The sequence below is a fragment of the Heterodontus francisci genome, chromosome 34, assembly GCF_036365525.1.
Source record: "Heterodontus francisci isolate sHetFra1 chromosome 34, sHetFra1.hap1, whole genome shotgun sequence".
In the NCBI taxonomy this organism is placed as follows: Eukaryota; Metazoa; Chordata; class Chondrichthyes; order Heterodontiformes; family Heterodontidae; genus Heterodontus; species Heterodontus francisci.
In genome coordinates, this window is record NC_090404.1 from 26618258 (window position 1) to 26644955 (window position 26698).

Here is a 26698-nt window from a genome sequence, read left to right on the forward strand (position 1 = left end):
ATCTATATTAATGACTTGGAGGAAGGGACAGAGTGTAGAGTATCCAAATTTTTTGATGATACAAAAATAGGTGGGAAGGCATGTTGTGATGAGGACACAAAGAATCTGCAAAGGGATATAGATAGGTTAAGTGAGAGGCCAAAAACTTGGCAGATGGTGTTCAATGTGGGAAAGTGTGAGGTCATCCACTTTGGTAGGAAGAATAAAAAGGAAGATTATTATTTAGATGGAGAAAGACTACAAAATACCTCAATACAGAGGGATCTGGGTGTTCTTGGACAGGAAACACAAAAAGTCAGCATGCAGGTGCAACAGGTAATTAGGAAGGCAAAAGGAATTTTGGCCTTTATTGCTGGGGGGTTAGAGTTTAAATATAGGGAAGTCTTATTACAACTGTCAAGGGTGTTGTCGAGGCCACACCTGGAGTACAGCGTACAGTTTTGGTCCCCGTATTTAAGGAAGGATATACTAGCATTGGAGGCAGTTTAGAAAAGGTTCACTAGGCTGATTCCTGTGATGAAGGGGTAGTCTTATCAAGAACGGCTGAACAGGTTAGGCCTTTTTTCATTCGAGTTTAGAAGAATGAGAGGTGATCTTATATAAACAAGTCAGATTTTAAGGGGGCTTGACATGGTAAATGTGAAGAATATGTTTCCACTAGTGGGGGTATCTCGAACTAGGGGACATAGTTACAGAATAAGGGGGCACACATTTGAAACAGAGATGCGAAATTATTTCTTCTCTCAGAGGGTGGCGAATCTCTGGAATTCTCTACCTCAGAGAGTTGTGGAGGCCTGGTCACAAACTGTATTTAAGGAAGAGATAAATAGATTTTTGAATTCTCGGGAGTCGAGGGTTATGCAGATCAGGCCCGAAAGAGGAGTTGAGGCCTGGGACAGATCAGCCATGATCTTATTGAATGGCGAGGCAGGCTCGAGGGGCTGAATGGCCTACTCTAGCTCCTACTTCTTGTGTTCTCATGTCCTCTTCTGAAGGTGATGAATCTGTCTGAGTTCAGTTCTCCACTCACTAGTTGTCCTCTTTCTCCTCCCCTGAAGGTACTGAATCGGGCTTCGTTCAGTTCTGCACCCACTGGTTTCCCTCTCTCTCCTCCTCTGAAGGTGCTGACTCTGGCTGTTTTCTGTTCCAAAATCATTGGTTCCCCTCTCTCCCCTCCGCTGAAGGTGTTTACAATGGCTGGGTTCTGTTGTACACCCACTGTTTCCCCTCGCCGTCTCTTCTCCACTCAAGGTGTTGACTCTGCCTGGTTTCTGTCTACACTCACTATCTCCCCTCTATCTTCTCCACTGAAAATGCTGACTCTGGCTGGCTTCAGTTCCACACTCACTGGTTCACCTATCTCTTCCCCCTCAGCAGGTGCTGATTCTGACTGGATTCAGTCTACACTCACTGGTTCCCCTCTCTCCTTCCATGAAACTGCTGACTCTGGCTGTGCTCAGTTCGACAGTCACTGCTTCACCTCTCTCTCGCAACCTCCTCTGAAGGTGTTGATTCTGAGTAGGTTCAGTTCTACTCGAGCTGGCTCCCTTCTCTCTGCTCCCCTGAAGGGTAGCTAGGGAGAGAGTCTGTCCTCTTAAGGATCAGTGTGGTAATCTCTGTGTGGAGCCACGGGAAATGGGCGAGGTCTTAAATGAATATTTCTCGTCCGCATTTACCGTGGAGAAGGTCATGGAAGCTAGAGAGTTCAAGGGAGAGACCACCGATATCCTGAGCATATCAACATTACAAAGGAGGAGGTGTTGGAGGTCTTGAAATGCATTAAGGTGGAAAAATCCCCAGGACCTGACCAGGTTTATCCGAGGATGCTCTGGGAAGCAACGGAGGAGATTGCTGGGGCCCTGGCAGAGATTTTTGTATCATCGTTAGCCACGGGTGAGGTACCAGAAGACTGGAGGTTAGCTGATGCTGTGCCTTTATTTAAGAAGGGTAGCAGGGATAAGCCAGGGAACTACAGGCCGGTGAGCATTGCATCAGTGGTGGGAAAGTTATTGGAATGGATTCTGAGAGACAGGATTTATATGCATCTGGAAAGGCATGGTCTGATTATGGATAGACAGCATGGCTTTGTGTGTGGGAAATCATGTCTCACGACTTTTATTGAGTTTTTCGAGGAGGTGACCAAGAAGATTGACGAGGGCAGGGCAATGGACGTTGTCCACATGGACTTTAGCAAGGCCTTTGACAAGGTCCCGCATGGTAGGCTGGTCAAGAAGTTTGAACACATGGGATCCAGGGTGAGCTAGCAAATTGGATCCAAAATTGGCTTGGTGATCGGAGGAAGAGGGTGGTAGTGGAGGGTTGTTTTTCAGATTGAAGGCCAGTTACCAGTGGTGTGCTGCAGGGATCGGTGCTGGGCCCTCTGTTGTTTGTCATATATATTAATGACTTGGATGTAAATGTAAGGGACATGATTAGTAAGTTTGCAGATGACACCAAAATTGGTGGTATAGTGGACAGTGAAGAAGGCTGTCTGAGGTTACAACAGGATATAGATCAACGGGGAAAGTGGGCAAGGGATTGGCAAATGGAATTTAACGCAGACAAGTGTGAAGTGATGCATTTTGGGAAGTTAAACCAGGGCCCTGGGGAGTGTTGTTGAGCAGAGAGACCTTGGGGTGCAAGTACATAGTTCCCTGAAAGTGGCAACACAGGTAGACAGGGTGGTGAAGAAGGTATATGACATGCTTGCCTTCATCAGCCGAGGCATTGAGTATAAGAGTTGGGACGTCGTGTTACAGTTGTACATAACGTTGGTTAGGTCGCACTTGGAGTACTGTGTGCAGTTCTGGTCGCCGCACTACAGGAAAGATGTGATTAAGCGAGAGAGGGTGCAGAAAAGATTCACAAGGATGTTGCCTGGTTTGGAGGGCTTGAGTTATAAAGACAGATTGGATAGGCTGGGTCTGTTTTCCCTGGAGCGAAGGAGGCTGAGAGGGGACATGATAGAGGTGCATAAATTTATGAGAAGCATAGATAGGGTAGATAGCCAGAGTCTGTTCCCCATGGTAGGGGTCACTGAAACTGGAGGGCATGGATTTAAGGTGAGAGGTAGGAGGTTTAAAGGGGATCAAAGGGGTAAATTTTTCACACAAAGAACAGTGGGTATCTGGAATGAGCTGCCTGAGGAGGTGGTGGAGGCAGGAACAGTAGCTACCTTTAATAGGCATCTGGACAGGTACTTGAATGAGCAAGGCATAGAGGGATGTGGAATTAATGGGATTAGTATGGATAGGCATTATGGTCGGCATGGACACGGTGGGCTGAAGGGCCTGTTTCTGTGCTGTACAACTCTATGAAGGTGCTTACACTGTCCGGTCTCAGTTTAATACTCATTGGTCCCTCTATCTCTCTTTTCCGCACCCCTTGAAGATTCTGAGTCTCAATGGGTTCAGTTCTGCACTCAATGGTTCCTCTCACTCTCCTCCGCTGATGGTGCTGACTCTGACTTGGTTCAATTCTTCACTCATTGGTTCCCCACTATATTCTCCCTTAAAGGTGCTGCCTCTGATTGCGTTCAGTTATACATTTATTGGCTCCTCTCTCTCTCTCCTCACCTGAAGGCGCTGAGTCTGGCTGGGTTCAGTTCTACCCTCACTGGTTTTACTCTCTCTGTTCCATGAAGGTGCTGACTGTGTCTGGGTTCAGTTGAACACTCACCAGCTCACATCCCAATCCTGCCCTGAGACTGCAGCCTCTGGCTGGTTCAGTTCTACACTCACTGGTTCCCCTCTCTCTCCTCCCCTGAAGGTGTTGACTCTGGCTGGTTCAGTTCCACACTCACTGGTTCCCCTCTCTCTCCTCCCCTGAAGGTGTTGACTCTGTGTTCTGTTCTGCACTCACTGTTTCCCCTCTCTCTCCTCCCCTGAAGGTGAAGACTCTGGCTGGGTTCAGTTCTACACTGACTGGTTTCTCTCTCTCTCCTCTCCTGAAGGTGTTGACTCTGACTGGGTTCAGAGGGTACTTGGTTTGTTCAATCTCTCTGGAATGTAACCTGTGTATGGAGAACTTTTAAATGGAAACAAGCCACTTCCCCCTCCCAGGGTTCAAGGACTGTTCCACTTTATATCTGCTCAGTTAAATGCGTGGGGACCTTAAAAGGCTGATACCATTCCGTGGAGACTTTCAAAGCCTCCCTCACAGTCTGCATGTTGTATTGCGGCCTTATCCATGAACATTCCTAGGGTGTATTGGGGACTCTGCGGACCGTCCGCCCATGGACTGTGAACTGGCAGAGCGACCCTCCCCGCCCAGCCCCCTTTGTTTAAACACATGAAAATTGAGCCTGGCAGACTGGAGCTTAGGAACCCGGATGAGGCCACTCCTGAGGACTGCATTGGGCTGAAAACCAGCTGGAATGCAGCAAGACTGGTCTCCGTGGACTTCCCACATCTACCGTTTCTGTTAGTCACTGAATTCAGGTGGTGAGAGATGAAAACCAGCCTCACTGTATCGGAGAGATGAGAGGATTGGCTCGGACGGCAAACCCACACGTTGTGATGATAGAAAGTCTGATCATTATTTAATGAATTTAACCATTACTGTAAAGGGATATTTCATCAGATTCCTCAACTCCTCTCTGAATTTAGTCTGGGTCACTGCATCACGTGTTGGTGCAGCAACTCAGGAGCTGAAGCATAAACCCCAGTTCCTGTACAAATGTAGCGAGATATACAGGAACAACATCTAACAAATACAATCGGTTATACTGGGATTCACTTAGTGTTTGAGGTCTAGATGGAGCAGAATTTGTAAGGAGCATCCAGGAGGGTTTTCTGGAGCAGTATGTATAGAGTCCAACTCGGGAAGGGGCCATACTGGACCTGGTGTTGGGAAATGAGCCTGGCCAGGTGGTTGAAATTTTAGTAGGTGACTACTTTGGGAATAGTGATCACAATTCCGTAAGTTTTAGAATACTCATGGACAAAGACTAGACTGGTCCTAAAGGAAGAGTGCTAAATTGGGTGAAGGCCAACTATACCAAAATTCGGCAGGAGCTGGGGAATGTCGATTGGGAGCAGCTGTTTGAAGGTAAATCCACAGGTGATATGTGGGAGGCTTTTAAAGAGAGGTTGATTAGCGTGCAGGAGAGACATGTTCCTGTGAAAATGAAAGATAGAAATGGCAAGATTAGGGAACCATGGATGACAAGTGAAATTGTGAGACTAGCGAAGAGGAAAAAGGAAGCATACATAAGGTCTAGGAGGCTGAAGAAAGACGATGTTTTGAAAGAATATCGGGAATGTAGGACCAATCTGAAACGAGGAATTAAGAGGGCTAAAAGGGGTCATGAAATATCTTTCGCAAACAGGGTTAAGGAAAATCTCATGTTTTGAAGCTAAAGTGCGTATGTTGGGATTGGTACCAGACTGTAAAGGAGCTCATACCCTTTAAAATTAATTTGTAAAACCTCACATCATATCCATTCAAAAGTGACCACTTTTAATACAACTGGCAGTCCTGGGTGGGCTCGGTTGTAGTGTTATTTCAAGTTATTTTGAATAGTGGGAGTTGGAACACTGGAAATATTTGAAGGGCAAGTAGCCCTCGTGGGTAGAGTTTGCAGTGAAGCAGTACACGGGCCAGGGATCCGTTATGGTACAGCATTGGGAGGATGCACGTACCCAACAAGCCAAACGGGCGCTTATGTTCGTGAAAGCCACAGCGGAGCGGCGTGATTGGGCCCAGAAGGCATAAACAGTTGGTGCAGCCCAGGTGGTGCATTTAAGCCAATTCCAGTGTCAAACCGGAAATGCTGAATGCAGGCGCAAAAAGGCTCACACGGAAGTGGACAAGGCGAGGGAACAGCTCACAAGAGCAGAACAGAAATGCTCTGACTGACAGACCACTCACAGAAGGAGCGGTGGAACATAGAAAATGTCAGCAGGAGATAAGTAAGCTACAGTCTCAACTCTCAGCGCAAAGAGGTATAATATGCACGTTTGCAGATAGGGAGGATGATGACAATGACGACTTTAATTGAGCCGACTAGGCACGTAAGGTCAGTACGTACCATGACGATGGTTACAGTCCTTGGGATGACAGCCCCCGAACTGAACAAATCCCTGATCGAGCCTTCGATCCCTACCTTGGCCTTATCTATGACCCATTAATAACTGGGGACAAGAAGGTTCCATGACTAAGTTTATGGCAGAGTGACATAAAAAGACTATGCTTTAGTGAAATTTCAAGTGAGTAAAAACAAGTTACTGTATCTTTTGATTCCAATGTGTGAATGTTGGAAGCTTCCATGAATGAAATGAATGTCCTTGGGACATTGTGTTCTCTCGAACTGACAGTCATTCTGTTCTGTAGAGTTTCTCTGTTCTGATGAAAGGTCACTGACCTGAAACGTTAGCTCTGCTTCTCTCTCCACAGATGCTGCCAGACCTGCTGAGTATTTCCAGCATTTCTTGTTTTTATTTCAGATTTCCAGCATCCGTAGTATTTTGCTTTTATTTTAGTCGTTAACTCTTTGTTGTCAGACCTTAATGATGAAAGCATGAGTCTGTTAATTTTTTTTTTACACGTGTTTATTTTGTGGGAACCTTGAGTCATGTTTTGGTTGTGAACTGGTTGAACCTATGTGTTCCTTGGCATCGGGACAGGGAATTTGACACAGATTTTGGTACTTTGAATTCATAACCCATTACAGGAATCAATTTGCTAAGTTGTTTGGAATTGAGTAAGTGTGAAAAGTGATTGTTGAGTGTTTAGTTCAATTTAAGATTGTACACCCAGAAGTGGGGCATAAAATTGAATTATATTTTTATTTTAAAGTTTGGTTTTGCAATTGTGAAAAGGAAAATGAACAACTTTCTAAGAGATAAGCTTCAGCCTTGAAGGTCTGAAGATGTCTGGCAGAAATCCAATTTGAAGTTTAAACACTGCTTTAATTAGTGTTCCAGTTTAACAGCTATTCTTGTTTTCTTTTGCAGTTTAAATTAAAGACATGTTTTACTGACTGTTTTAAGTAGCAAATGTCAGGAATTGGATTTTGGTTTAAGGCAGAGAAGGATAAACAAAGGAGATATGGGAAAGATTCTGTATGTTGAAATTTGTTTAAGAAGCTCGAGTTAAATCTTTTGTTATAAGAATGTTAAATAATTTTTTCTTTAGTTTTTGGTTTTATTACAGTCATTTGAAAAGGGACACGAAGAAGGAACAAGAAAAATGACGTAATTTACCTTTTCTTTAAAACAAGCACGTGCTAGTCTGTTCTGTGTGTCGTCAATAAGTATTATAAGTGAATAAGTCTGAATTAAGTTTGTACTATTAAGGTTAACTAACCTGTTAGGTTGAGATAACTGAAAATTTCATTGGTGGCCACAATGAACATTCAAGTCTATTATGTCAAGTTTGAGGGAGTCTTTAATTCCGGACATAAGACTCACTCATATAACATTGGCAGCTTTCATTTTTAAATGTTTATTGCTGTGAATTGGAATTTGGAATCATCTTTGTTGTAAAAAAAATCTGTGGATTAGAAACCTCTTACAAAAGATGCTAAAGTTTGGAAACAATTGGAGTTTAATCTAAAATGCTGTCTTTCCTGATGGAGATGCTTTCCTTTGAAGTTGATAATGTTAATAATGATTTTGTTGTTTTCAAACCCTAAGGATACCAAAAGAACTGAAAAAAGAGTTTAGAATGGTGTGTAGTTCTTTTCGATCAGAAAGAAAAGGTTCCGTAAAGTGACGCAGCTGAGAAGGTTTTGCTCCGCTCCCTTGGAGCCAAGCAAAACATTAACCCCGCTGCAGCTGTTGTTTTTTCCATTTAATCCACCACACAATTTTTGCATTGCTGAAAGTAAACTTTATAACTGTTGGAGATTATTCAATTTTAAATTTCGAGATTGACAGATGCAATTGGATAAATTAACCCATTGGGCTCAGCGGCAGAGACGCAATGGATTCATTGTGTGTTTTTTTAAGCAGGTGACAGTCGGTTCCAAGGCCAGATAAGAACTGATGCCACAGCAAGAGATGCAGCAGCTTTAAGAATTTAAGAACTTAATTGCAGACGTCAAATGTCACAGCATCTTTATCAATGAGACAAAGTGCTTGAGAAGGAGAAATAGTTGCAAGCACTTTTGTCTTTTAATGTAAAAAAAAAGCAATGCCACCAAGTCTGGGCATAAGAAGTTGGAATCGAGAAACAAAATTTAATTGATAGTGGTTATTTAAAGCACTGAAATGAAAATTTATCTGACATTTAAGAGGACAACCAATGTTTTAGAAAAAAAAAATAAAAAAATATAACAGTCGACGTGGTTTCCTGTGTTGGACGTTAGCAATAGGTTCTGGTCCATACCGCTGGCACACGATTGTCAATATAAATTTGCACTTACATTCTAGGGGCAACAGTTCACCTGGACATGTCTCCCCCAGCAATTTCATAATAGTCCGTCGATATTCCACCAGCGGTTGGCACAGAGTAAGGAGGAGGAGCTTGTTCGACTCCTCTGGAAGGTCGGAATGAAAGTTAACCTGATAAAGGCACAGATAATGAAGGAAAAGGTTTCCTATTTGGGAATAGTAACAACACAGGGAAAGCATGAGATAGAGCAGATGCGAGTATAGACAACCCTCAAACTCCATCTCCCACAAGATATTAAGGCTCTGAGATCATTTCTGGGCCTCGTTGGGTATTGAAGGAACCATATTGATGGATTTGCCTTAAAGGCAGCCCCTGTATATGTTCTCCTGAAAAAGAACTACTGCGTGCCTGGCGGATAATTTAATCTATCAGGGCGAAACCCATGAGTGTCAGGTTTTGACAGCAAAGACCCTCAAGGGACCTTCCACATCAAAATAATTGGGGGCGGGAGTGTACAAGGGAAGGAGCCAGCAATCAAACCAGCAATCACAATTTTTGTTGACGGTTTCTCTCCGGTGGAGGACGGGATTAAACAGACAGGGTGTGGATTACATGTACATGATCATAATGGAAAACCTATTCAAGACCTTGCCTTACAGCTACCAGCGACTCGAAGTGCACAGGGTGCAGAACTAGCTGCGGTCGCTTTTGTGGTGTCACAGCCACACATGCTTCCCCCACCAGTTGAAGTTTATTCTGACAGTATGTATGCATGTAACAGTTTAACTGAGTACCTACCTCTGTGAGAAGCAAAAGGTTTTGTATCGCCACATGGAAAACCTTTGCCATCTGCCCCATTACTGCAGAGGATAGTAGACACAGCGAGAAAGGTCAGTATGGGATCATGAAAGTAAAGGCCCATAGCAAGGAGACCCCCGAAGGAAATAGGAGGTCTGATGAGTTGACAAAAATGGGGGACCTGAGTTCCCCGTGTGGCAGTGTAATGATAAAGACTGCAGAAACCGATCAATATGTGTGAAGCCACACAACGATAGGGCTATTGGCTCTATTGTGTTGGGGAAAATAAAAAAGGACAGTTCCTATTCCGGGTCGTGAGATTAAATGGGCAAGAAGTATCAACCCCCACGGTTACCCTGCATCTGAATTACCAATGAGTAAGGTTACAACCTAGGAGGCACAAGTGACTGATCTCCCTTTCCCTGCCTTAACTGCAGGACCAGAAAATGGAATTGCAATAATTAAAAATCTAATAAAATTGTATATGATAATATACAGCATGAGTTAGTACCAGTAATATTGAATACTCAGATATCCAGCCACCTGACTGGTGCTCTGAGAAGACCCCGAGAGTTGTACAAGGTACTACTGCAACAATTGCTGGGACAAGAATTCGGTGACAAGGGAATAATAAAGGGATAGAGATATAAATGTAGTTTAGTGAGTGACGTGGCTACAGTCTTTCATACAGGAACTTCAATTGCCAATACCATACATTTGTAAAGCGTGGACCAGAAGGTTAGAACTCTCAGTCAGCTAGTAAAAGATATTTTGAAAAATGAGTAATAGGGTCAGAATGGTGTAGCTAAAGTAGGACAGGATTTGACGAACACAGTGACAGGACTGGTGAGAGTACTGGAATGTCACGTTTACACTATTAATGATATAATAGAAAAGGTAAAGGAGGTCCATGACATTTCAAATAATGAAAGTGTTTGTAGTACGTATGGTCATGGATGTTAGAACAAACTCGGGAAAATTTGAGGCAAATTGATGCGGGGCAGGTACCAGTTTGGATAAATGACAGCCAGTTGGAGGACTTAACTGGTCACACAAATGAAAAAGTTACCAGGTGCCAATTCAGAAAACTTGCTCAGGTATGGAAAGGGTAGGAGTGTGCAAATACAAGATCTATGAGCTTTGGAGTAGTATTGGGAATACCTTTAATTCCAAGAGATAAGTTAGGGATGTAATTATACGAAGTAGAATATATAGGGGTGATAAGGGGGAAATGTTACACAAAATACTCTGTGTTGCTGAAATTGGAAAGGAGATCATTGGGACAACCTTGTCGAATTGTAGTCTGGAAAACCAGGTAGTCATATGTCCTCATCCTATTTAGAAACATTAGAGTCAAAATGTGGATTTAATGGCAGTGTAAATTGCACCGTGGAGGCTAGGAAAGCATTATCAGGGCTAACCCATGTGGCCTATATGGGAAAGGGGAGATATTGCTTAACTACCATGGCGAAGGAATACCAGTATGGACATAACCAAACTTGCCCAGTGAGCAACAGTACATTTTGTTTCAACCCACAAATACCAAACAGAGTAGGAAAGATGGAGTTGGTAGACATACATAAACGAAAGACAGAAACGATAACTGTGACAGAAAATATCAAGGATGACTTGATAAATTACCTCCAGGAATACGAATATACTATTTAGCTATTGTCCACATGCTTGGGTAAAGAGAGGCAGCAGCTAAAAGCCATTGCTCTAGTGTACTACAATCTGGAACAACAGTCGAAGAAGCTACAAGATGAGATTGACGAGATAAACAATTCGACCTGGTGGGCGGACTTATGGAACTGAGGGACAAATGTGCAGGTACACCCCTGGTTTAGAATTATCTCCCATGGCCTGATAGTGGTTTTGGTTATCATGGTGTTATCTGTGACCTATTTAATTTGGAATCTTAAGAAATTGATTAAGGAATGTGAGAAGATTTATGAACACAGGTTGGACAGTTACCTTAAAGGCGATCAGTATTTGAACTTGCTCGATAAAAAGATAGACGATGAATTATGTAACACAAGGATAATTGTCTAACCTACTGGTAGATACTTAAAATGAATTAATGAATGATCAATGTACTCTAAAAATGAAATTTCGACTGTATTATGTTCGCACAGGTGATTGATTATGTAATAGCGATGCTTAAATTGTGCTTTCTTAACATTCAAAGTGATTCCTGACAACGCAGCTGGCCACTGACGTCATCAGGCTGCGCCAAGGTGTGCAATTGTGCAGGCGGGCTCAAGTTCTCTGTGCGTGCGCTGCATTCCGACTTGCCAGCACTGGTTAGCGCATGCGCCGATTACGTCATCGTGTGACGTGTGCATCTTTGGGCAACCTGCCTGGTTGATCTCTGTGCATGCTCTTTACGCACAGCAATACAACACTAAATGTATTCCCCCATGCGTCAAGCTCCACTCTGGCCGCTTCGCTCTTTTGGCCTCTCCGCTCCACCTTCCCCTCGCTGCTCTCTCTGGCCGCTCTGCTCCCCCCTTCCCATGCTGCTCTTCCCCCCCCGCACCACACTGTTCTCTCCAGCAACTTCGCTCCCCCCTCGCTTCTCCGCTCTTTCAGCCGCTCAGCTCTCCCCCTCGCAGTTCCGCTCTTTCCACTGCTCCGCTCCCCCCGCGCTGTTCTGCTCTTTCCGCTGCTCCCCTCTTCCCCTCGCTGTTCCGCTCTTTCGGCCGCTCTGCTCCCCCCCTCGCTGCTCAACTGGAGGGAACGGCTGAATGGAGAGGGCCTGAAGCGAGAGGCCGAAGAGAGCTGTGAGGAGCGAGTGTGCGAAGACCTTGGTGTCGCCGCGTCCAGGGACTGGCCGGTAAGTCTTTTGCTGTTGTGTTTCTGGCGCATGCACAGAAAAAGGCACTCCTCTTCCACTCCGCTGCTCCCCCCCCCACTCTCCCCCTCCCCCCCACTCTCCCCCACCCGCGCCCTTTGCCCCGCTCTCCGCTCCCTCCCTCTCCCCTCCCCACTCTACCCCACCCCCCTCTCCCTCCCCTTCCTCCCTCTCCCCTTCCTCCATCTCCCTCTCCCCTTCCTCCCTCTCCCCCTCCACCCGCTCTCCCCCTCACTCAGCCCCCGCTCTACCCCCTCCCTCCACCCTCTCCCCCAGTTCTCCATCTTCACCCCTCCCCCTCCCCGCCCCTGTTCCCCCCTCCGCTTCCCTCTCTTCCCCCACTCCCCCACCGTCTCTTACCCCCTCCCCTCCCTCTCTTCCCCCTCCCCGTCCCTCACTTCCCCCGCTCCTTCTCTTCCCCCTCCCCCTCCCGCTCTTTCCCCCTCCCTCTCTTCCCCACTCCCACTCCCTCTCTTCCCCCTCCCCTCCCTCTCTTCTCCCCCTCCCCTCCCTCTCTTAACCCCCTCCCCCTGCCTCTCTACCCCCTCTATATCCCCCTCCCTCTCTTTCCCCTCCCTCTTTTTCCCACACCCTCCCTCTCTTCCCCCCCTCTTTTCCCCACTCTCTTCCCCTCTCTCTTCCACCCCCTCTCTTTCCCACCCCCTCCCTCTCTTTCCCCCCTTCCCCACTTCCCCCTCCCTCTCTTTCCCCCTCCCTCTCTTTCGCCCCCCCTCGCCGTCACCATCAACGCTGCTCTCCCCGCCCCCCGCGCTGCTCTCCCCGCCCCCCGCGCTGCTCTCCCCGGCCGCCGCGCTGCTCTCTCACTCCGGTCATTGTATACTCCCACGTGTTCGTTAGGTTTCCTCTGTGTGATTCTTTGAGCAGCGCCATCTTTAGTCCTGGCAGCTGCTACAGTCGCAATCTCTGACGTTTTAGTGGCACATGCTGTATTCGCACATGTGCCAAAACAGCGCCACCTACCGTTCGCGTTGTCAACAAATGCGGTCACCTTCTTCCATACCAATCTTTCAGCCACACATTCAGCTCTCTGACATTATTTTACCCAATGCCAATTTGGTAATGGGCCCCGAAGTAATCCACAGCTCACACTCCCTCATCAGAACTTCTTTCGTAGCCTGACGTAGCCTTACACATAGACCACAACAGCTGGATCCTTCCCCACCCACTCCAAGTTCTCTTCCAGGTCTGAGGCGATGTCCTTAACTTTGGCACTGGGCAGGCAACCCAGCATTTGGGACCCACGCTGTCGACTGCAGTGTACTGTGTATATACTAGATACACTGTCCCCTGCAACAAATACATTTCTTTTTACTCCACTCACTTGAGTGGCTCTCTGCACCACGGTACGTTTGCTCATCCTCGCTGCTCTCATTCACACCAGCTGCAAGACTCTCGAATCTATTGGACAAGTGAAAGGGCTGACGCTCCTCCTTGCTATTTTTTGGTTCCCCATACCTGCCTTATCCGTAATCATGCACTCCTGTTCCTGAGAACAGACTAAATCTGAAGCACCTCGCCGAAGGACTCTGACTGCCTACTTGAGAAAATAAAATGTCCAGGAAGATTTTCCCCTCCCTGATGCATCGTAGTCTCCGAATTTTGGAGTCCAGTGCATCAAATCTGAGCTGAATTTCTTCCAGCTGCAGACAGTACCGCAGATGTGATTACAGTAGATCATACTGGTGACCATCAGCTCACACATGCTTTAACCCATCATCTGCCCTGCCGTTTTTGTTGTGATGTATTTATCTAATTGAGTTTAGAAATATTACTCAACGAATATTTGCAGTTTTAATAGTTAAGCCATAAATTTAATGCAATATTTATATCTTTTCGATCTCAGTTTAAACTACTTTCCCAGTTTAGGGAGAAAAAGAAACATTAAAACTCACCAACCATTCAACCACCTGATCATCCAATTAATGCCTCTGGGCAACTCTCGCGTCTCACTGTGCGTCTCTCTCTCTCTCTCTCTCTCTCTCTCAGATCACTCCTTGTTCTATACAAGACCTCCGAATAGTCCCAGAGATGTAGAGGAAAGGATAGCAAAGATGATTCTCGACAGGGGTGAGAGTAACAGGGTAGTTGTTATGGGGGACTTTAACTTTCCAAATATCGACTGGAAATACTATAGTTCGAGTACTTTAGATGGGTCAGTTTTTGTCCAGTGTGTGCAGGAGGGTTTTCTGACACAGTATGTAGACAGGCCAACCAGGGGCGATGCCACATTGGATTTGGTACTGGGAAATGAACCCGGCCAGGTGTTAGATTTAGATGTAGGTGAGCACTTTGGTGACAGTGATCACAATTCGGTTAGGTTTACCTTAGCGATGGGCAGGGACAGGTATATACCGCAGGGCAAGAATTATAACTGGGGGAAAGGAAATTATGATGCGATTAGGCAAGATTTAGGATGCGTAGGATGGGGAAGGAAACTGCAGGGGATGGGAACAATCGAAATGTGGAGCTTATTCAAGGAGCAGCTACTGCGTGTCCTTGATGAGTATGTACCTGTGAGGCAGGGAGGAAGTTGTCGTGCGAGGGAGCCGTGGTTTACTAAAGAAGTTGAAGCGCTTGTCAAGAGGAAGAAGAAGGCTTATGTTAGGATCAGACGTGAAGGCTCAGTTAGGGCGCTTGAGAGCTACAAGCTAGCCAGGAAGGATCTAAAGGGAGAGCTAAGAAGAGCAAGGAGAGGACACGAGAAGTCATTGGTGGATCGGATCAGGGAAACCCCTAAGGCTTTCTATAGGTATATCAGGAATAAAAGAATGACTAGAGTTAGATTAGGGCCAATCAAGGATAGTAGTGGGAAGTTGTGTGTGGAATCAGAGGAGATAGGGGAAGTGTTAAATGAATATTTTGCGTCAGTATTTACAGTAGAGAAAGAAAATGTTGTTGAGAATACTGAGATTCAGGCTACGAGGCTAGATGGGATTGAGGTTCACAAGGAGGAGGTGTTAGCAATTTTGGAAAGTGTGAAAATAGATAAGTCCCCTGGGCCAGATGGGATTTATCCTAGGATTCTCTGGGAAGCTAGGGAGGAGATTGCAGAGCCTTTGTCCTTGATCTTTATGTCGTCATTGTCGACAGGAATAGTGCCGGAAGACTGGAGGATTGCAAATGTTGTCCCCTTGTTCAAGAAGGGGAGTAGAGACAGCCCTGGTAATTATAGACCTGTGAGCCTTACTTCGGTTGTGGGTAAAATGTTGGAAAAGGTTATAAGAGACAGGATTTATAATCATCTTGAAAAGAATAAGTACATTAGAGATAGTCAGCACGGTTTTGTGACGGGTAGGTCGTGCCTCACAAACCTTATTGAGTTTTTCGAGAAGGTGACCAAACAGGTGGATGAGGGTAAAGCAGTGGATGTGGTGTATATGGATTTCAGTAAGGCGTTTGATAAGGTTCCCCACGGTAGGCTATTGCAGAAAATACGGAAGTATGGGGTTGAAGGTGATTTAGAGCTTTGGATCAGAAATTGGCTAGCTGAAAGAAGACAGAGGGTGGTGGTTGATGGCAAATGTTCATCCTGGAGTTTAGTTACTAGTGGTGTACCGCAAGGATCTGTTTTGGGGCCATTGCTGTTTGTCATTTTTATAAATGACCTGGAAGAGGGTGTAGAAGGGTGGGTTAGTAAATTTGCAGATGACACTAAGGTCGGTGGAGTTGTGGATAGTGCCGAAGGATGTTGTAGGGTACAGAGAGACATAGATAGGCTGCAGAGCTGGGCTGAGAGATGGCAAATGGAGTTTAATGCGGAAAAGTGTGAGGTGATTCACTTTGGAAGGAGTAACAGGAATGCAGAGTACTGGGCTAATGGGAAGATTCTTGTTATTGTAGATGAGCAGAGAGATCTTGGTGTCCAGGTGCATAAATCCCTGAAGGTTGCTAACCAGGTTAATAGGGCTGTCAAGAAGGCATATGGTGTGTTAGCTTTTATTAGTAGGGGGGTCGAGTTTCGGAGCCACGAGGTCATGCTGCAGCTGTACAAGACTCTGGTGAGACCGCACCTGGAGTATTGCGTGCAGTTCTGGTCACCGCATTATAGAAAGGATGTGGAAGCTATGGAAAGGGTGCAGAGGAGATTTACTAGGATGTTGCCTGGTATGGAGGGAAGGTCTTACGAGGAAAGGCTGAGGGACTTGAGGTTGTTTTCGTTGGAGAGAAGGAGGAGGAGAGGTGACTTAATAGAGACATATAAGATAATCAGAGGGTTAGATAGGGTGGATAGTGAGAGTCTTTTTCCTCGGATGGTGATGGCAAACACGAGGGGACATAGCTTCAAGTTGAGGGGTGATAGATATAGGACAGATGTGAGAGGTAGTTTCTTTACTCAGAGAGTAGTAAGGGCGTGGAATGCCCTGCCTGCAGCAGTAGTAGATTCGCCAACTTTAAGGGCATTTAAGTGGACATTGGATAGACACATGGATGAAAATGGAATAGTGTAGGTCAGATGGTTTCACAGCTCGGCGCAACATCGAGGGCCGAAGGGCCTGTACTGCGCTGTAATATTCTTAAAAAAAAGACCAGAACAGCATCTCGTCCCTCACGACACTGATTTCCCTCAGTTACCAAATTCCTGTGTTAAGCACTCGTTCTCACAGGACTAATTCGCGCTGGACCTCGTGCCATTTACTTTGTGCGTTAATAAAATCTCATGTAATTGTACTTGCTGGAATTCTGGAGACCCGAGTCAGGCCCAGCTGACTAGGAAACCAATTCTAGCTAGATACCTCATTCAGCATCTGTGCAGCTGACACCACTGACTAAGAATGAAGGAAACTAATATGTAAGTTAAATGATAAAGAGTGGTGGCGGTGTTGTAGTGGTAATGTTAATGACCTAGTTATCCGGAGGCTCAGGTTAACGCCTTCTTGACATGAGTTCAAATCTCACTATGGCAGCTGACAGAATTTAAATTAAATTAATAAAAAGAAGTCTGGAACTGAAATCTGGTCTCAGTAATGGTGCCATGAAACTATCATCGATTGTTGTAAAAACCCATCTGGTTCACTGATGTCCTTTAGGGAAGGAAATCTGCTAGCCTTGCCTGGTCTGGCCTACATGTGACTCCAGACCCACAACAATGTGACTGAATCTCAACTGCCCTCTCAAACAACGTAGCAAGCCATTCAGTTCAAGGGGAATTAAAGAAGGGCAAAAAAGTTGGCCTTGACAGCGATGCCCACATCCCATGAAAATAATTTTAAAAATACAAACTTGATTAGCTTATAGCAAGAGAAAAACACTTAAAATTCCCTCACCTACCAAGCCCTGAGTTCAGGACTCAGTCGATCTGGAATTCGTAATGTAGGAGACTGACTGATCAATGTACCTTTACCATTCCCCAGGCGTTTGTTGAAAGACTGAATTCTAAGCAAAGAGAAGAATAGCTGCTGAAATTATTTCACTCGGACCCCAGTGTTTGTTGAACTGGACTGTATGTCCAGGTAATAGAGGAATAGCTGATCAATATAGCTTTACCTTGCCGCACCTGTTTGGTGAAAGGAACAGAATGTTTGAGTGATGCAGGATTGACTTGTTAATGCTATGAGTTGAATGCGTGCCTCAAACTGTCGTGAAGGAGGCTGGAATTTCATGGGTCAAAGGCTCCAGTATTGGGAAAGAGGGAGCAGCTCCGTTGGGATGAGGGCCACTTAAACCAGACTGGGACTAATGCCCAGGCGAAACCACTAACTTGGGCTGAAAATGGAATGCTAAGATAAAAAAAATAGTTAAGGAGGCTAAAAGTGATTTAGAATTTTTAAATGTAAAGAGGAAGGTCACGAGCACAGCTCAGTATAACGATTTGGGCAACATTAAGCAGAATGTGAAAGGAAAGGATGGAGAGTTATCTTATTATTATTATTTCAGGGGATGTGGGCGTCACTGGCAAGGCTAGCATTTGTTACCCATATCCAATTGTCCAGGAGAAGTTGGTGGTGAGCTGTCTGCCTGAACCATTGCAGTCCATCTGGTGCGAGTACATCCACAGTGCTGTTAGAGAGGGATTTCCAGGATTTTGATCCAACGACAGTGAAGCAATTGTGATATAGTTCCATCTCAGGAAAGTGTGTGACTTGGAGGGGAACTTGCAGGTGGTGATGTCCCAATGCGTCTGTTGTCTTTGTCCTTCTAAGAGGAACAGGTCACGTGTTTGGAACAAAGCACAAAGAGAACAAAGAACAGTACAGCACAGGAACAGGCCACTCGGCCCTCCAAGCTTGCGCCAATCTTGATGCCTGCCTAAACGAACACCTTCTGCACTTCTGGGGCCCATATCCCTCTGTTCCCTTCCTATTCATATATTTGTCAAGATGTCTCTTAAACGTCGCTATTGTATCTGCTTCCACCACCTCCCCTGGCAGCAGGTTCCAGGCACTCACCACCCTCTGTGTAAAGTTCTTGCCTCGCACATCCCCTCTAAACTTTGCCCCTCGCACCTTAAACCTATGTCCCCTAGTAACTGACTCTTCCACCCTGGGAAAAAGCTTCTGACTATCCATTCTGTCCATGCCGCTCATAACCTTGTAAACCACTATCATGTCGCCCCTCTACCTCTGTCGTTCCAGTGAAAACAATCCGAGTTTTTCCAACCTCTCCTCATAGCTAATGCCCTCCAGACCAGGCAGCATCCTGGTAAACCTCCCCTGTACCCTCTCCAACGCCTCCACGTCCTTCTGGTAGTGTGGCGACCAGAATTGCTCACAATATTCTCAGTGTGGCCTAACTAAGGTTCTGTACAGCTGCAACATGACTTGCCAATTTTTATACTCTATGACCCGACCGATGAAGGCAAGCATGCCGTATGCCTTCTTGACTACCTTATCCACCTGTGTTGCCACTTTCAGTGACCTGTGGACCTGCACACCCAGATCTCTCTGCCTGTCAATACTCCTAAGGGTTCTGCCATTTACTGTATACCTCCCACCTGCATTAGACCTTCCAAAATACATTACCTCACATTTGTCCGGATTAAACTCCATCTGCCATTTGTCCGCCCAAGTCTCCAACCGATCTATATCCTGCTGTATCCTCTGACAATCCTCATCATTATCCGTAACTCCACCAAACTTTGTGTCATCCACAAACTTACCAATCAGACCAGCTACATTTTCCTCCAAATCATTTATATATACTACAAACAGCAAATTTCCCTGTACTGATCCCTGTGGAACACCACTAGTCACATCGCTCCATTCAGAAAAACTCCCATCCACTGTTACCCTCTGTCTTCTGTGACTGAGCCAAATCTTTATCCATCTTGCCAGCTCACCTCTGATCCCATGTGACTTCACCTTTTGCACCAGTCTGCCATGCGGGACCTTGTCAAAGGCTTTACTGAAGTCCATATAGACAACATCCACCGCCCTTCCCTCATCAATCATCTTCGTCACTTCCTCAAAAACTCAATCAAGTTAGTAAGACACGACCTCCCCTTCACAAAACCATGCTGTCTCTCGCTAATAAGTTCGTTTGTTTCCAAATGGGAGTAAATCCTGTCCCGAAGAATCCTCTCTAATGGTTTCCCTACCACTGACGTAAGGCTCACCGGCCTATAGTTTCCTGGATTATCCTTACCACCCTTCTTAAACAAAGGAACAACATTGGCTGTTCTCCAGTCCACTTGGACCTCACCTGAAGCCAATGAGGTTGCAAAGATTTCTGTCAAGGCCCGAGCAATTTCTTTCCTTGCCTCCCTCAGTATTCTAGGGTAGATCCCATCAGTCCCCGGGGAATTATCTGCCTTAATGCTTTGCAAGATACCCAACAACTCCTCCTTTTTGATAATGAGATGACTGAGATTATCTGCACTCCCTTCCCGAGGCTCATCATCCACCAAGTCCTTCTCTTTGGTGAATACGGATGCAAAGTATTCATTTAGCACCTCGCCCATTTCCTCTGGCTCCACGCATAGATTCCCTTCTCTGTCCTTGAGTGGGCCAACCCTTTCCCTGGTTACCCTCTTGCTCTTTATATATGTATAAAAAGCCTTGGGATTTTCTGTAATCCTGTTTGCCAATGACTTTTCATGACCCCTTTTAGCCCTCCTAACTCCTTGCTTAAGTTCCTTCCTACTGTCTTTATATTCCTCAAGTGCTTCATCTGTTCCTAGCCTTCCAGCCCTTACAAATTCTTCCTTTTTCTTTTTGACTAGGCTCACAATATCCCGTGTTATCCAAGCTTCCCGAAACTTGCCAAACTTGTCTTTCTTCCTCACAGGAACATGCTGGTCCTGGATTCTAATCAGCTGACGTTTGAAAGACTCCCACATGTCAGATGTTGATTTACCCTCAACCGCCCCCAATCTAAATTCTTCAGTTCCTGCCTAATGTTGTTATAATTAGCCTTCCCCCAATTAAGCATCTTCACCCGAGGACTACTATTATCCTCATCCACAAGTTCCTTAAAACTTATGGAATTATGGTCACCGTTCCCGAAATGCTCCCCCACTGAAACTTCGACCACCTGGCCGGGCTCATTCCCCAATACCAGGTCCAGAATGGCCCCATCCCTAGTTGGACTATCTACATACTGTTTCAAGTAGCCCTCCTGGATGCTCCTCACACATTCTGCCCCATCCAAGCCCCGAGCACTAAGTGAGTCCCAGTCAATATTGGGGAAGTTAAAATCACCCACCATTACAACCCTGTTACCTTTACATCTTTCCATAATCTGTCTCCATATCTGCTCCTCTCCCTCCCGCTGGCTGTTGGGAGGCCTGTAGTAAACCCCCAACATCGTGACTGCACCCTTCCTATTCCTGAGCCCCACCCATATTGCCTCACTACATGACCTCTCTGAGGTGTCCTCCCGCAGTACAGCTGTGATATTCTCCTTAACCAGTAATACAACTACCCCACCCCTTTTACATCCCCCATTATCCCGCCTGAAGCTTCTAAAGCCTGGAACATTTAGCTGCCAATCCTGCCCTTCCCTCAACCAAGTCTCTGTAATAGCAACAACATCATATTTCCAAGTACTAATCCAAGCTCTAAGTTCATCTGCCTTACCTGTTATACTTCTCGCATTGAAGCAAATGCACTTCAGACCACCAGTCCCGCTGTGCTCAGCAACATCTCCCTGCCTGCTCTTCCTCTTAGTCCTACTGGCCTTATTTACTATGTCCTCCTCATTTACTTCACTAGCTGTCCTACTGCTCTGGTTCCCAACCCCCTGCCACACTAGCTTAAACCCTCCTGAGTGACGCTTGCAAACCTCGCAGCCAGGATATTAGTGCCCTTCCAGATTAGATGCAACCCGTCCTTCTTGTACAGGCCCCATCTGTCCCTGAAGAGAGCCCAATGGTCCAGATATCTGAAACCCACCCTTCTACACCAGCTGCTCAGCCACGTGTTTAGCTGCACATTCTTCCTATTTCTAGCCTCACTGGCACGTGGCACAGGGAGCTTTCCAGAGATTAGAACCCTTAAGGTCCTGTTTTTTAACTTACTACCTAACTCCCTAAACTCCCCCTGCAGGACCTCATCACTCTTCCTGCCTATGTCGTTGGTACCGATGTGTACCACAACCTCTGGCTGTTCACCTTCCCCCTTCAGAATGCCCTCTGTCCGTTCAGAGACATCCTTGACCCTGGCACCAGGGAGGCAACATACCTTCCTGGAGTCTCTTTCACGTCCACAGAAGCGCCTATCTGTGCCCCTGACTATAGAGTCCCCTATAACTATTGCTCTACTGCGCTTTCTCCCTCCCTGCTGAACAACAGTGCCAGCCGTCAGCAGGAAGGTGCTGTCGAAGGAGTCTTGGCCAGTTGCTGCTGTGTCTCTTGTATATGGTACACACTGTTGCCATTGTGCATCGGTGGTGGAGGGAGTGAATGTTTAAGGTTGCCAATGGGGTGCTGATCAAGCGGGCTGCTTTGTTCTGGATAGGGATAAGCTTTTATTGTTTGAGATGAATGATGAAGCTGCTGAAGATGGATGGGATTATGACAGAATGCTGAATATGTTCTGCAACAATGTGTGGGGGCTCAGATAATTGGCCACAACCACCTTCCTTTTTGCTATGTATGAATCCAAACAGCACAAAGATTTCCTCTTGATTCCCATTGACTTCAGTTTGGCTCGGGCTCCTTGCTGACATATTTGGTTAAATGCTGCTTAGATTTCAAAAATAATCACTCTCACCTCACCTCTTGAGTTCAGCTCTTTTGTTCTTCGACCAAAGCTGTGATAAGGTAAGCAGCTGAGTGGCCCCGGCGGAACCCAAACTGTGCATCAGTGAGCAATTTATAGCTGTTCAAGTGGTGCTTTAAAGCACTGCGATGACACCATCCTTCACTTTCCTGATGATCTAGAGTAGACTGATAAGGTGGTAATTGACTGGATTCGATTTGTCCTGCTTTCTGTGGATAGGGCATACCTGGGCAATTTTCCACATTATTGTGTAGATGCCACTGACGTGGCTGCACTGCAACAGCTTGGCTAGGGGCACGGCTACTTCTGGAGCACAAGTCTACAGTAACAGAGCCAGGATGTTGCCAGGACCCTAGCCTTTGCAATATCCAGAGCCTTCAGCAGTTTCTTGACATCACGCAAAGTGAATCAGATTGACTAAAGACTGGCATCTGTGATGCTGGGGATCTCTGGGGGAGGCCAAGATAAATCATCCACTTGGCACTTCTGGCTGAATTTGGCTGCAAGTGCTTCAGCCTATTCTTTTGCAATGATGTGCTGAGCTCTCCCATCATTGTGTATGCACAACTGCATCTATGCACACGTAAAGTACCGTAATGACCTGGACCAGTCCACCCTGAATAAATCAGCTGCATTGAATTGGATGTGCAATCTCAGAGGGATTTAGAGTCAGGTGCACATGACACAGACCGCACGGAATGGAGCTGAGCAGTGATCAGGAACGAGAACTTGGTTGCTGTTCCCTGGTCACTTATACCTTATAATGTGGGCGCTTAACTCAGCAGTGAAGGGTTTAAACCTTTACTACACCGTTATCACATTGTAAATGAAGACCTATTGTGCTATTGACACTGTTACTCCGGATGAATTATCACAATGTTAACATGATGTAAATGTAGTTCTGTTATGTTACTGACACTGTTACTGTGGGTGAATTATCACACTGTTATCACGATATAAATGTTGTTCTATTTCATGGGTTCACTTTCATCATTGCAACCGCCTTTTCACTGTGTAACTGGAACTGTGATCATTCTGTAGTCTCCGGATATTCCACTTTAGAGCCGTGTCAGGTCCCTTGAAAAACACATTCTATTCCATCAAACTGTAAACACGAGTCTGACAGCAGCTGCACTGATCTGTTTGTTTCAATTAGTGCAATCAATGTAAAACATCAAACATCTAATTTTCTCCCTGGAGCCTGATATCAAGTATAAATGTGACAATCCTTGAGTGTAGTTCAAGCGTGCTCAGAGCTTCTGATAGAAATGCACGGCACAGTAAAAGGTCTGGTGTTTGGCATTTACTATCCCATCCTTGCTGCAATTGGAGTTCCAGGTAAAGTATTGTACTTAGATATTAGTTACGGATATCATTGATTAGCCTTGCCTCCACTCTTCCACTGATACATACTGACACTGAAGTTCCCAGATGAGTAAGGGGAGAAGTGTTCAGAGTTATCACTACCTCTTCAGCAACATCTCATCGGCACATTCAGAAAACGTTAATTGACCATTCGGTTCTCTCTGTTTGAGGCTTTTTCTGAACAGCTGGCTGTAGAATTTTGCAGCAGTGAATCATTTTGCAGTAATTCATTGGGCGAGGGCCTTTGAGATCCTCAGCAGGATATAGCCCATTTTAAATTATAATAGATTACAAAAGCAGGGAGGTCATTTTGGAGTTGTATAGAACTTTGGTAAGGCCACAGCTGGAGTACTGTGTGCAATTCTTCTTGCCACATTATAGGAATGATGTGATTGCACTGGAGGGAGTGCAGAGGCGATTCAACAGGATGTTGCCTGGGATGGAACATTTAAGCTATGAAGAGAGGTTGGATAGGTTTGGGTTGTTTTTGCTGGAGCAGAGAAGACTGAGGGGTGACCTGATCGAGGGGTACAAGATTATGAGGGGCATGGACAGGGTGGATAGGGAGCAGCTGTTCCCCTTAGTTGAAGAGTCAGTTACGAGGGGACACAAGTTTAAGATAGGAGGTTTAAGGCGGATTTGAGAAAGATATTTTTTACACAGAGGTTGGTGACGGTCTGGAATGCACTGCCTGGGAGGGTGGTAGAGGCGGGTTGCCTCACATCCTTTAAAAATACATGGAGGAGCACTTGGCACGTCATAACATTCAAGGCTATGGGCCAAGTGCTGGCAAATGGGATTAGGTAGACTGGTCAGGTGTCTTTAATGCATCGGTGCAGACTCGATGGGCCGAAGGGCCTCTTCTGCCCTGTATTATTCTGTAATTCTGTAAAATGCAAGTTTTCCTACTTTCCTGCGAGTTTTCACTTTTATTGACGTTTGTTGTATTAGTTACCCTCTTAAATATTTGCTACAACATGTTACTGATGTTATTTTCTTGTCTGCCTGACTCTCCCATTTTGGGTCCAGTGGGTTTCCGATATCTTCTTGCTCTCCATTATGTATTACATTACATTCCAATGTTATTGATATGTCCTATTTTCAATCCGGATGATTATTTTAAACACAGAAACAAATTTCCCGAGGTTAAGCGATAGTTTTCCACTTAAGATCATGTGTCAAAACTGCGAATTTCACACAGAAGTCTGAAAAACAGATGATTTTGTTGAAAGTCAGACCAGTAGTTTTCCTGTTCTTGCTTGCTCGAGACATATACATTCTCCCTCTTTCTCTCAATCTCTCTGTCTCTATTACAGCTAACTTGGCAGTGATTGTGATCCTGTTCCGAGGAAGATGCGGTCTCTCCAGATGCATCACTTACTACCTGATGTCCATGGCAGTGACCGATCTCCTGCTCATAATCACCATTGTGATACTAAATCGGATTGTAGGTATTTATTTTCCATTCAGTTTCCTCTCCATCACACCCGTATGCACTGTTTGTATTTTCCTAAACTTTGTGATCATAGACAGTTCTGTCTGGTTAACGGTAGATTTCACTTTTGATCGATTTATGGCCATTTGTTGCCAGAAGCTGAAAATAAAATACTGCACTGAGAAAACGGCGGCTCTGGTTATAGGAATTGTGTCTACACTGAGCTGTTTAAAAATTACCTGCACGTTTGACATATATGAACCTTTGTATATAATTAACAATGTACCCTGGTTCTGCAACATAAAATTAATATTTTATACTTCACCTGCATGGGCCGCATATGACTGGATTCATCGCATTTCAACTCCTTGCCTCCCATTCATTCTGATTTTACTGCTCAATGCATTGACTGTCAGGCACATTCTAGTGGCCAATAGAGGCCAGAAGAGACTCCGAGCCCACAACAATGGGGAGACTCAGAGTGACCCAGAGATGGAAAAGCGGAGAAATTCCATTGTTTTACTTTTCTGCATCTCAGGCAGTTTTATTCTTTTATATTTGCCACTACTTATAAATTTCCTCTATGTCCGAATTGCAAAACTCAGTTATTCTTCCGGTTCCAATTCCGCTGAGCCGAATTTTATTCTGGAGCAAAGCGGATTTATGATTCAGTTTTTGAGTTCCTGTATCAATCCATTTATTTATGCAGGGACCCAGAAAAAATTCAGAGAGGAGTTAAAGAATGGAGTGAAATATCCACTGAGTCTAACTGCTAAATTGTTTAAATGACGAAAACAGTGCAATCCAACATGAATTGCGCGTTATATTCCATGCATTGCTGTTCTTGTGCATGCCACTCACAGTCTCCCCTCCTGGAATAAGTCACTCGCTTTGAGATCCTTGTCCATTGTGTGCATTTAAGAATGCATCAGCAATGTTGCAAGAGCGCACAATCCAGTGCTGTAACATGCTTCCATTTAGTTTCCAGTTCTCTTCTACCTGCTGACTCGAGCTTAGTGCATTCCCATCAGCCCTAGGGACCCAGAAGTATCGCTGCATTCATGTTAGAGACAAATATTCCGCCCTCTGATCTGTTGTTAGATATCAAGTTTAACTGTTCAATGCAGGGACACCAATATTTCTGCTGGGAATGATTTGGGTCTTAAGGGTAGGACAGGCTCTGAAATGGAATCGTGTACTGCCCCATCCACAATGTTTTCCAATTCATAGGCACAGCCTCACAGCCACAGTCTTGTGCCCAAAAACATAGGAAGAGAGAAATTGCTGGAAGAAAAAGACAAAACGTCATTTAGTTCGCCTTCTACGCTTTTCATTAGCTAATTAGGACAACACCCCTGTGTCATCAAATAAAAGAAAACGATTCAAACAAAAGTGCCCCCTTTAGAAAAGGGATACAGATACCCAAATCATAAAATGAAACATATCAAATTAAATGAAGACGTTATCGGTACTATCGATTTTGCACATTGCTTTCTACCATTCTGTTAGTTCCATGCTGCAATGTTAATCTAATTATTGACTAATCACAGCAATCATTATAAACTAGCCTCCAAAACACCGGGATATGAGACGAATAAATCCCCAGCAATGGGGAGTTTTAGGAACCATATTTACAACTTCACCTGTTTGTCTCAAGTAATACTACACTTACCACAATTCGTGCCTCAAATTTCTGATTTACCATATCCCGAAATGACATCCTATGAATTA

The 26698-nt window shown here is 45.2% G+C and overlaps 1 protein-coding gene across 1 annotated transcript; it reads left to right on the top strand.

Moving 5' to 3' along the window:
• The first annotated feature begins 22421 nt into the window (after positions 1 to 22421).
• Positions 22422 to 25756, top strand: LOC137348756 (probable G-protein coupled receptor 139). The gene is made up of 3 exons (XM_068014010.1): positions 22422 to 22491; positions 23407 to 23505; positions 24849 to 25756. The coding sequence occupies exons 1-3, from the start codon at positions 22422 to 22424 to the stop codon at positions 25754 to 25756; spliced, it is 1077 nt and encodes a 358-aa protein (XP_067870111.1).
• The last annotated feature ends 942 nt before the right edge of the window (positions 25757 to 26698 follow it).

Bases quoted from the DNA above. Each gene is read 5' to 3' on its own strand.
- LOC137348756 (XM_068014010.1), top strand. From the start codon at position 22,422: ATGCCACTGACGTGGCTGCACTGCAACAGCTTGGCTAGGGGCACGGCT. The intron at 22,492-23,406 runs GTAACAGAGCCA...CCTTGAGTGTAG, and splicing joins TTCTGGAGCACAAGTCTACA to TTCAAGCGTGCTCAGAGCTT. The intron at 23,506-24,848 runs GTAAAGTATTGT...TCTCTATTACAG, and splicing joins TGCTGCAATTGGAGTTCCAG to CTAACTTGGCAGTGATTGTG.